The 12500-nt window shown below is 37.2% G+C and overlaps 1 protein-coding gene across 3 annotated transcripts in view; it reads right to left on the bottom strand.

Moving 5' to 3' along the window:
• The window catches only part of LOC133650953 (rho GTPase-activating protein 26-like), a 155146-nt gene that overhangs the window by 75866 nt on the left and 66780 nt on the right, over positions 1 to 12500 (bottom strand). For all 3 annotated transcript variants that reach the window (XM_062048760.1, XM_062048758.1, XM_062048759.1), the window contains exons 3-5: positions 5433 to 5528; positions 1552 to 1613; positions 1379 to 1450 (exon numbers count right to left, since the gene is read on the bottom strand). In XM_062048760.1, coding sequence (XP_061904744.1) covers positions 1379 to 1450; positions 1552 to 1613; positions 5433 to 5528 — 230 coding nt within the window. The remainder of the gene's footprint in view (positions 1 to 1378; positions 1451 to 1551; positions 1614 to 5432; positions 5529 to 12500) is intronic.

The raw sequence follows: 12500 nt of genomic DNA, 5'->3' as shown, positions 1-12500 counted from the left end.
TAATGTTGTCAGTTAATCTCCTAAACAGATCATGTGATGCTTCCATAGAAATCACAATAATAATGGAGAATGAGCCGGTTGTTTATTTAAATGTGCTACAAAACTTGCTAAGAACTTATAATACATTTCTATGGAATTTAGGAAAGTAGTAAAACAAGATTTGAAAAGGAATATAACTCAACACAGAGCTATACTATTGTGTTTTGTGAGTCCTTTGTTATAAATAAATTACAATTTATACAAATTCAGCAACAAAATGGTAAATAAACTGTACCTTATTAAATCGTATTAAATAAATATATTTGATTTAATTAAAGCTAGTATCTATGTAGAAAAAAGTTAAGGGTACAGTTGAATAAAGTATAATTGAATTACATCAATTTAGAAAGAATAGATACATTTGTATTAAGTTAGTATATACTTTTGTAAATAAACACATTTGATTATGTTTCAATTTAAATCATTTTAGAAATATTTATGTAAATAAGAACATGCCATTAATTTTCTTTTTTTTTTTGAATAAAATGTTAAAACATTTATTTGATCAAATTATTTAACAATAATTGATTTGTCATGTAATTATGAATGTGAGTGTGAATGTTGTCCGTCTATCTGTGTTGGCCCTGCGATGAGATGGCGACTTGTCCAGGGTGTACCCCGCCTTCCGCCCGAATGCAGCTGAGATAGGCTCCAGCACCCCCTGCCACCCCAAAAAAAGGTACACGCGGTAATAAATGGATGGATATTTAAAAGTAACATTTTTTAATTTCTTTTAAAGTAATATGCGGTTTTGTAAACAAACATGTAATTACAATTAAATTGGTAATTTAAAATCAATATTTAATCAAATTAAATTGTATTTAATTAAAACTCTATACAATCACGTAAACAAATATGTAATATTCTACAATAATATCATAAAATACAATTGTATCAAGTTCAAAATAAAATGGTTAAAAATTTAGTTTACCTTATATTTAGAAAATGTTATACAGTTTTTTTTAATAAATACATACAATATATTACATTCTTTGGCAATTTGATTTTTTTAAGTTTTGATTAAAAAGTACAATGAGTAAATCATTCCTAGCTCTAAACTACTAATAAATATTTATTTTACACCAGTGTCTTTATGTTTTACTTGGTTAGTTCTGTAGTGGGTATCGAACCTGCACCCATCCCCTCCCTATGCCAACAACCACACAGCATCAGTTCCTGCCACTATTATGTAACAATATTAGCAAAGCGGATGTCAGGTCAGGTTTCTGACAGTTGAAAAACCTAAAAGGGTGTTTATTGATTTGCTGATGAATGAGATGGATGCAGTGTGTGTAGTAGTACATACATGTTATTGACGAGAGGAGCCTCACAGTCTTACCTTAGCTGCACTGATCTGCTCTTTCCTGAACCTCTCCAGAGGCATAATGAGCACATCGTTGGCATTCTCAATCTGAGGACACACCGTGCAAAAATATGTATGCAAAGCACACGCAAGGCCATTTAAAAAGTACTATATAAGTCTTCTATATTGAGTTACTAAGGGTGACTTACCATCCTTGTCCTCTCATCCTCCAGATTTTGTAGAACGGTTGCAAACTCCTGAAGAGACTTAGCTGGGGAAACGGCAAAATGGAGAGAATTTTGGAATTCACCAAACAAAAATTTGCTTCAATTCTTCTAATTAGCATATTATGTTACAATTTATGAGCAGTAGTGTAAAGCACTTTTTGGGCATATCAAGTAAAAGTCAAGATTTTTTTTTAAGTTAAAGCATCACAACAAAGCATTTATTTAGAACAGTGTTTCTTAACCGTTGTTGGGCCGCAAGGGTTTTGGGGAAAGCAATGTAAAAGCTTTCCACAAATCTTGCGGGCGGAGCAGCACAAAGCTGCACAACAGGGCATTTTTACACGTCGAAAAAGTAACGAGGAAGCGCCACAAAAACATAGCATCTGCTCAAAGTTAGTAGCAGTCATGGCGCCCTATAGTCACCTGAGTGCCTTTTGACCATTTATTGAGGAGATCGCCTAAAACCGGGTTGGCCATACTCTCTTTGTACACTACTCTGTCTCAAAAAACCGAAGAAGTCTGAAACTCAAGTCAAAGAGAAGTTTCTTAATCACAAAAATTAGGACTAAAGTGGTAAGGCTGTATTTTCATTTTTACTTTAAATTTTATATACGTAACAAACATATACATTATTAATTTAGTTAATTCATATTAGCAAAACATAATTGTGTGTAAATATATTTTTCATCAGTTATTTATGATTCCCTTCATATGCCGTATATTTGATTTGTATTCATTTTTATAATCAGCCTGACCTAAATCTAAGGTTTATGTGTAAAATAAATAATCTTTGTGATTAACAAATGCTTTCATATTACAAACCCTGTTTCCATATGAGTTGGGAAATTGTGTTAGATGTAAATATAAACGGAATGCAATGATTTGCAAATCCTTTCCAACCCATATTCAGTTGAATATGCTACAAAGACAACATAATTGATGCTCAAACTGATAAACATTTTTTTTTTTTGCAAATAATCATTAACTTTAGAATTTGCTGCCAGCAACACGTGACAAAGAAGTTGGGAAAGTTGGCAATAACTACTGATAAAGTTGAGGAATGCTCATCAAACACTTATTTGGAACATCCCACAGGTGAACAGGCAAATTGGGAACAGGTGGGTGCCATGATTGGGTATAAAAGTAGATTCCATGAAATGCTCAGTCATTCACAAACAAGGATGGGGCGAGGGTCACCACTTTGTCAACAAATGCGTGGGCAAATTGTTGAACAGTTTAAGAAAAACCTTTCTCAACCAGCTATTGCAAGGAATTTAGGGATTTCACCCTCTACGGTCCGTAATATCATCAAAGGGTTCAGAGAATCTGGAGAAATCACTGCATGTAAGCAGCTAAGCCCGTGACCTTCGATCCCTCAGGCTGTACTGCATCAACAAGCGACATCAGTGTGTAAAGGATATCACCACATGGGCTCAGGAACACTTCAGAAACCCACTGTCAGTAACTACAGTTGGTCGCTACATCTGTAAGTGCAAGTTAAAACGCTCCCATGCAAGGCGAAAAGCGTTTATCAACAACACCCAGAAACGCCGTCGGCTTCGCTGGGCCTGAGCTCATCTATGCTGGACTGATACAAAGTGGAAAAGTGTTCTGTGGTCTGACGAGTCCACATTTCAAATTGTTTTTGGAAACTGTGGACGTTTTTTTTTGGTGGTGGTCGCAAAGAGGAATGGAACCATCCGGATTGTTATAGGCGCAAAGTTGAAAAGCCAGCATCTGTGATGGTATGGGGGTGGTGTTGGTGCAGGCGTCTGTGAGGCGCATTAATGCTAAAGGTCATACAGGTTTGGAGCAACTATGTTGCTCATAGGTACGTGTTTTGGACGCCCCTGCTTATTTCAGCAAGACAATGCCAAGCCACGTGTTATCAACGTGGCTTATAGTAAAAGAGTGCGGGGTACTAGACTGGCCTGCCTGTAGTCAGGAACTGTCTCCCATTGAAAATGTGAGGCGCATTATGAAGCCTAAATAGACAACGAAGCCCCTGACTCCATTTGAACAACGTAAGGCATAGCCTAAACCACCAACGACCCCTGTACATCAAGCAGAATGGGAAAAGATTCCACCTGAGAAGCTTAAAAAATGTGTCTCCACAGTCCCAAACGTTTACTGAGTGTTAAAAGGAAAGGCCATGTAACACAGTGGTGAACATGCCCTTTTCCAACTACTTTGGCACGTGTTGCAGCCATGAAATTCTAAGTTAATTATTATTGCAAAAAAAAAAGTTTATGAGTTTGAACATCAAATATCTTGTCTTTGTAGCATATTCAACTGAATAATGGTTGAAAAGGATTGCAAATCATTGTATTCCGTTTTATATTTACATCTAAAAGTAACATGGTTAGGCTATAGGCTATGACTTGTTTGTGATTATGTAAGGGGGCGGGTATGACTTTGGGTTATAGGGTTGGGATCTGAGTAGTGTTGACATAGGTAATAATTATCTTAATTGAACAATATTGCGGTCTAAAGATGGACATTTGTCACTATAAAAAGTATGCAAACAAGTAACTTGTTGCTTGTTATTAATTATTGTGAGACTTATTGTGGCCATTAGCATAAATCCATTCAACACAGTTAATAATGAATAGTTTATTGTTTTTCATACCTACCATTATTCTCTGAGTAATTTCACATGAACAAGACTTTTCTGAGATTCCACACTACTAAATAATGAAAATATATGTACTAATATTGAATCCGATCAATAACGGTATTAGTCAAGACTCCAATATCGATATTGTATTGGAAGTGAAAAAGTGGAATCGGGACAACCTTAATAAAAACTGTGACATGCTGAAAAGACTAGTAAATAATATACCGTAAATCCATACAGTATAAAATTACAAAATCAAAAATAATTGATAGAAAATAATCCTTACTAAATGTATTTGTTGTATATAATAAAATTGAATATATAAAACATATGAACAAAAATGAATCTAACTGAATGAAATTATAAATAATACACATTTAAGAAAAAAACATAACAAAAATGTGAAATCCGTAATTAATTATACACAATTCAAAATTAAATAGGGTTTTGTCCTAGTTTCAATTTGGGATTTTTTATTATTTTATTTTCCTTTTATTTCTTTATCACCATTTCACTCTGAAAGAAAGTTGAAACTGCCCTACGCTGAATTCTGCGTTAGTGAGTCATTTTCTTCCGACGAGTGAGTGTGAAACAACTTTTAAAATACACGTGTCACAAGTCATTACCCTTGCCTTTGTGTGTGATAGCAGTATTGATGGTAAAAGAGAGGGCACGGTGTAAGTATGATAATATGTTAAAAAAAAAAAAGAAAACGTGTAGTAGGCCTGCAAGCTGTTGAAGGAAGATACCGCAGATAGAGATAGTCGAACAGCAGTGGGTGGTTGCATAGACAAACACATGCACACACACACACACACACACACGCACACACACACACACACACACACACACACACACACACACACACACACACACACACACACACACACACACACACACACACACACACACACACACACACACACACACACACACACACACACACACACACACACACACACACACACACACACAGACACATACACACACTAGAGGGTGTGGTGACTGCTGTTTGCATGTTTCCACAGACACCAAAAAAGGCCTTGGTGAGTTCATGGAATGACTAATTATGTAATTCCTCAGCAAAACAATAGCATTCATGTTTGTCAGGATTGGGTCTGACTCAGCATGTTTCTGCAAATGTGATTCTATACTATTTTTTTAAAATAAAGAGTCATAAAGGTCAGACATTTTGCCTGTGTTTGGATAGATTTTGTCAAATTAGACTTAACATCAGCGAGCTCACCTATGCATATCTCATCGTCCGTCTCAGCGTCTCCGATGCACTGGAATTTAAAATCATTGAGAGAGTCGGCGAACTTCCGTTTGGCCGTGGACAGACCTGAAACAAGGAAGGACGAGACAAGTTAGAACAGCAAGGTCTTCTTGTTTTACCTCCTGGAACATTTAACCAAATATAAGACAACACGCTTTATCCTTCAAATCACTGATTTGGGTGAGTGACCAGAAGAAGTCGCCATCAACTACAGGTTTGCATGTAGAAAAATCAATAGGAAGACTTGTCTTTTTCAGACTTTTTTTTTTTTACAGGAAAAAGACAGGTAATTAAAGTATTTTTATTCAATATCTAAAAATGCACTTAAGTTTATCGAGGTCTATTCCAAGCACATTTAAAAAATAATGTCAAGGCTTTACGGAACATATTGTAGTCTCTTTGAATAAAAATTATCATTTTGGACACAATAAAAACAACAAGAAAGGACCAAAAATTTGAAATATAATTGAGCTGTATTGGCTGATTTTTGTAAAAAGCATATGCCGATTCACATCTTGGAATGCCAATCACAAACGTTGATCCCCTCTGTCTGACACTGGATTTATTTGTAGTCTCGTTGCTGACATGCCAGCAGCTTGTCTCCATATGTCTCCATACACAGTGTGGAGCCACTCCCCTAAACTAATAATTGCTTGTATTCCATGACGTGGCTTCTTCCCGGAAGTAAAAAACAGTGGTGGTCAACCAAGCCTGTTGTGCAGTAAGCAGCACGCTAACTCTCTGAGTAGGCAAGGGGCCTAGATCTTCCTGCAAAAAGCAGATACGAGAAAAAATCTAACTAAGCAATGGAATAGATCCCTATACTTTATCAAAAAAAGATTTGTCGAGTGATATGAATGATTTTCTGTCGCATTCCCAGACATATCGAACTCCAGACGCCATTCTACACGGCAAAACAGATGAAAAGTTGTGACAGCATGGAGGTCTACAATTTCTTTGTGTGTCGCTGGGTCAAGGAAATTGGTATCAAGACTCTCCCGGATGAATCTGCATCGTTTTTGTTCGGTTAAGTTTGCCTAATTTATCTTCGCGTCTACCGCCATGTTTGTCGTTGCTGTAGCACGCGCGAGTATGCGTGTTTTTCCCGTCTTTATTAAAGTATAACTATAGATGTCAACATTGTGTATGTGCGGAAAGCTTCATTTATGATTGCTGCTTTTGGTAAAACCTTAAATCTTTTAGGTATAGCTGAACATTTGCTTTCTTTTATTCATTAAGTTTCAATAAATACAAATAATATCAAGATGATACTTAAATGGGAAATAATAACTGTTAAAAATATATCAAACAAAGCTTTAACTAAGTGATCACTGCAAACACGTTCATTATTTGACCTCTCTCCCTTGGACTGGAGTGCATGCTACTTTTCTTGTTGTCGTTTCGTAAAATCTTGCATTCTTCCGCCCTTTCTGATTCTCATCTCGAGGAACTATGAAGAAACTTTTATCCTTTTCATCGATTTGAACACTCCGTACAGTCCAAAACAACGCAAGCATAGGGGCATTTTTCTTTGAGAAAGGCTAAAGGGTGCTTAGTACTCATTGAGACGCTGGCTTGACCACCTTGCATGTTTAATGGTAAATGGGTTGTACTTGTATAGTGCTTTTCTACCTTTTTTGTAAGGAACTCAAAGCGCTTTGACACTATTTCCACATTCACCCATTCACACACTGATGGCAGGAGCTGCCATGCACGGCGCTAACCAGGCCCATCAGGAGCAAGGGTGAAGTGTCTTGCTCAAGGACACAACAGACGTGACTAGGATGGTAGAAGGTGGGGATTGAACCAGTAACCCTCAGATTGCTGGCACGGCGGCCACTCTCCCAACTTCGCCACGCCGTCCCCTATAAGAAGCGGGACGTGAGCTGGACGGGATGTCATTTAAACCAAGAAATAATCACTTCTAGCACGGCAAATAGACCGCATTTCTTAGTACTTTAATCATTATTATGTATTATTATCACTGAAGGACGAGGCCCAGGCTCAATTCAAAAGCTCCCTCCTCCAACTCCCTCTTCTACTTGACCGTCCCCCTTGGCTCTACCATCTAGCGCAGGGGTGGGCAATTAATTTTTACCGGGGGCCGCATGAGCAACCCGAGCACTGCTGGAGGGCCACATCCACAATATTTCAATTCAATTTTGCTCAATATTATTTTTGATATATACCGTAAGATAAATAATAATAATAATAATAATAATAATAATAATAATAATAATAATAATAATAATGATAATAATAATAATAATTAATAATAATAATAATACTTTCATTTAACCTAACTTAACTTTATACCAAAAGCACTGCTTTGGAAATCATTTGTACCCCTTTCAGAGATCACATTTAGTTCCCCTTAAACATCTTCATGTTGCACAATGAAATGTAAGCATAGGATGAAGTGTGCGTTCCTGTAACTTTCTCTAGTAACAGCATTCCATGATTAATACAAATAAATTAACATTAATAATAAATGACAGTAAAATAAGCACACGTATGACTGAGGAGTCATAGTTTAACTTTGTGTGGTGTTTGAGTTGTCCGACTTTTTGTGTGGCCATAAACGCACCAGTGGTTTAGTGGTATGCGTGTTGGTGACAGATGACAAGTTGGTTTTGGCCTGGTTTGTACGGCAGAAAATGACTAGTTTTGGAGATAGAAGTGTTTTACTCATGTTTTTGGTGTGGTTATGGCCGAATATAAACAGTTTTGCTCAATAAAGTCATCGATATAATTCCTGGCCTCGAAGCATCTCGATAGACGTTACAATAATTGAACGGTGTTCAATTGAACGGTGTTGACGAACCCCGTTAGGGCCGCTTGTTGTCACTGTCACTCAAAGTTGCATTGCAAAATTACACAGAATAAATGTGTTTATTTTGTTTAGAATTCAGATGGGATTTGATTTGGTGCGCGGCATATATTTGCTGTGCGCAGAGGACGCTTGAGCAGTGCGCAATTGCGCAGGCGCGCACCTTAGAGGGAACGTTGCTTGGCAGTCCATGTCTTGTTGAAAACATGCCATTCGTCATCAACTTTTCTCTTTTTAGCGTCTCGGGTGTAAACCGTGCATCACTTGTCGCTGTGCACCTTCACTCACAGGTTACACATGGACATACGCCCATAAATAACACTTTTCAAAATAAAAGCAGCACAGTTGTATAGCGCGCACGACATAGATGTTTTTTCAACTTTATTTTGTAATTTGTGATTGCAGCTGTTCACATTCACTCACAATCACGCACGCGCATACGTCCACACGGAAGTAATACACATAACGCTTTTCAAAACAAAAGCAGCACCGTTGTATTGCACACTCGACATAGATACTTTTTTCAATTTATTTTGTAATTTATGATTGGCCTCACGCGGGCCGGACAGGGACGCACAAAGTGCCGGATGTGGCCCGCGGGCCGCAGAATGCCCAGGTCTGATCTAGCGCCATGGCGAAGTATTGCAAAAACACCCCTATGCATACGGACGCCGCTCGAGTCTCGCTACATCATCAACCCTCACCATTTGACAACAGTGACATAAGGCAGATACAACAAATGTGTGTTTACTAGTTTCAAGTAACGCAATGTTTAGCTTTGTTTACAGAGTTTACGGATTTAGGTTGGTTTTATTTGGGGGGAAATGGGCTCAAATGGCTCTTTGTATGCTGAAGGTTGCCGACCCCTGTCATAATTACACAATTTAGACAACTATTTGAGCATCCGTTCACAGTGATGTTGGACCTGAGAGACAACCTGCTGGCTCACAATGTCTGTCCTAGTTCACCCCAGCAACAAGTCCCATTATAATGTGTTGTTAAGCAAAGGCAGTCCAAATTCAGGACCACAAATTAAATTGAGAAACACTACAACTGTGAATCTTAGATACTTTCATCTATATTTCATATATAATTTCCAAAAATACATCCATAACGACTACATAAAGAAAGCGTCATTACAGTAATACTTTTGCCTCAGGATAGCATCAATGTAGTTTACAACCTTATTATGTTGTGAGTTATGAAAGTGAGGGGAAAACATTTCCACAAGTATTCCCTCTGCAACGTTAGTGTTGTAGGTGCCTGTTTCCGTGTGCGTAGCCTCTAACAGACGAACACCTTTTTGAGTTTCCCGTCCATTAAAGTCAAGACAAGGTCACCTTCACTGCAGTGTTTCCTGTTGACGATCACATGACAGGAAGCTGGCCAGGATGCTTCAGTGTGTCTCCGTAACACTTGACCCAAAGAATGTATGTGTTGTATTGAAATAATTTTGTACATTGTGGTTTGCTTTTTACTTTTTTTAAATATTAAAACAACATCCATGTGTAAATAGTAATGTATCACTACTATTAGTTTTTTGTTCAGTGTTTGCTTGTCATACAGCCGCAAACTCACACAAGTTAATAACTCATCGAAAATGATTGCTTGCTTGCTTATAATGGAAAGCAAAACTTATCTCCAGCTGTTGTTCATCATCAAATGTTATTTTTCCTAGCAGACATATAGTACATACATATATATATATATATATATATATATATACATATCTATATATAGATATATATATATATATATCTATATATATAGATATGTATATATATAGATATATATTTTTTTTTTTCTTTTTTTTTCTTCTTTTTTTTTAGCAGAATGATAATATTTTAAAGATATCTAATATAGCAAGGATTTTGTCAATTAAGCAAGAAATTACCACTTTTTCTTCTAAAAACTAAAATATAACACGTACATTCAACATTAAGGGGGGCATTTTCTAATTAAAGCCAAAAAAATTAACATATAACAAATATAGATTCATGATTTATTTTCAAATAGTTGATCAAACAGCCCATCAATTAATTACACAGTGAAATAGTTGTGTTAAAGCAATTTGTTTATTTTTTTATGTCAAGATCCTTTTTTTCTTCTTTTAATGACCAGTTATTTATTCATTTATAGTGCAGTCCAACCAATCAGAACACTGATCATGCCCACCTGCTCTGGAACGATTCTTTTACAGATTATTTCACAGATTATTTTAGTATTTTTCCATGTTGAACATCATAGACTATTCAGTAAAAAAAAAAGGAAAATAAATAAATAGGTTGATTATGGAATAATTTCATCAATAACTAAATAAATAATAATAAACAAGTTAAACACAACTATTTCAAGTGAATGTCACTATTGTATTAATTATTGGACAATTGAATGAATTATTTCATTTGATCATTTAATTCATATCTTAATGACATATTTAATTGGTGTATATTTAGACAGACCAGCATTTTAGGTAGGCTGTTTTTGTTAGCTCTGCAGCGGCATTTTTGCAGCTCTGTTGAATCTTGTCACTAGATTGTGTTACCTAGGGTTAATAAATAGATTGAATCTGCTTCCATTGCTGTAGTCTCCTTGTCCACAAACTGGGTACTGTAGAATTGCAAGTTTGTCACTTCAATCAATGATTTGATGTTCATTATTCTTTCTTAGTGGTATGTGTGTGTGCGCACACTTACATGTTGCATGTTTGCTGTGTGATGTTGACTCTTCCCATTTAATATCTAGTTCATTTTACAGTGGTGCTGGTTGTTGCTTGCATTAGTAAAAAGTTACTTCCGACATTGAACTTGCTGTGCTTCTGGCGCTGTCTTGTTGACATACAACTACATCAAAAGTAACCTGCCACGTTACATCACATGCATCAGTAACGGCGTTGTAACGTACGTAAAAGTAATTAAATAGATTACTCTCTACTTATAAAAGTAACGCCGTTATTATGTAAGGCCGTTTTCCACTGTTCTTAAAACCCCTCATTCGCAGTTGGTCTGCCAGAGAACAAGAAGATGCAGCAATAGGAGCCAATTTAGCGACTTTTATTCAGACCATATATTGAGTTTTTTTAAAAAGCGATGAGTGACAAATCTAGCAACTTTTTCTGGCCTTACAGGTAGGGATGGGAATTAAAAAAACAGTTCTTGTTTACAACCGGCTCCAAGTGTTTTGATTCCTGGGAATCATTTGCCTGTTTTGTTAACGATTCCCTTATCCATACCTACGGGCACGCATGACGCCACCACGCACGGCGTGGAAGCGGCGCAAAAGCTGGAGAGTTATTAACGAGAAAGGATGATGTGGAGGGGGGCGTGGCCTGCGGGCCTGCCGCGGAGCGGGGTGTGTAGGGACCGGCCTCGAAGCAGCAGCAGGTGAGTAGATTGCCCAGCTGGGGCTTGTTATCTAATCACCTGTCGGCGTTATTGGCAGCAGCCGGGCAGAGACACTTTGTTGGAGTTGGAGACAGAAAAAACATACACGAACAGAGACACACGGGACTGAAAAGCCCAAACACATATTGCTGGAAAGCAATCCCTCCATGCGTGGATGAAAATAAAAACTTGCTTAACCCTGTACCACGGGCTCAAGAAGATCTGTCGGCATCAGGAGAACCCCTCCACCCCCAAGAGGGAAACCTCCACAGATGACAACAAGGCAACTTGCAATACTTGCAAAGTGGATATTTCTTCAAAGAGAGGAAATACTACCAGAAACATTGTTCCGAGTCGGAAGTGAATCTCCACCACCAGCACCAACAGCGGCGGTGAACTGCAGGTAATTAACTAACCAACTAACTAACTAACTCACACAGATATTAGCACCTCATCGCAAAAGCTGTTATAATTGATTGTAAACAAGAAATGAATACTTATGCACATTCTGACAAAACGGCGTCTGATTGGTAGGCTGCGTGCCTCCTACTGTCTGACAATTGTTCTCCACAGCAGACACACCGTAAATAATCAGAAAAATGTCATATCCTTCCTGAAGAAAACAGATATGCTTATTTTTCTGCAAAATAATAGTTAATGTCTATAGATAATGGTTGCAAAAGTGCACAGTGCACACGTTTATTGGACTTGACTTATATTTGTCACTAACTGGCGTACTTTTAGTTTTGAGTGGTCAGCTGATTTAGTTATGGTTGTGATGTCGTGATGCACACAATTACATATTTTCAGATATATTATTTTAAA

The sequence above is a fragment of the Entelurus aequoreus genome, linkage group LG05, assembly GCF_033978785.1.
Source record: "Entelurus aequoreus isolate RoL-2023_Sb linkage group LG05, RoL_Eaeq_v1.1, whole genome shotgun sequence".
Lineage (NCBI taxonomy): Eukaryota > Metazoa > Chordata > Actinopteri > Syngnathiformes > Syngnathidae > Entelurus > Entelurus aequoreus.
Note: the sequence above shows the minus strand (reverse complement) of the source record. Positions and strands in the feature narration are given on the sequence as shown.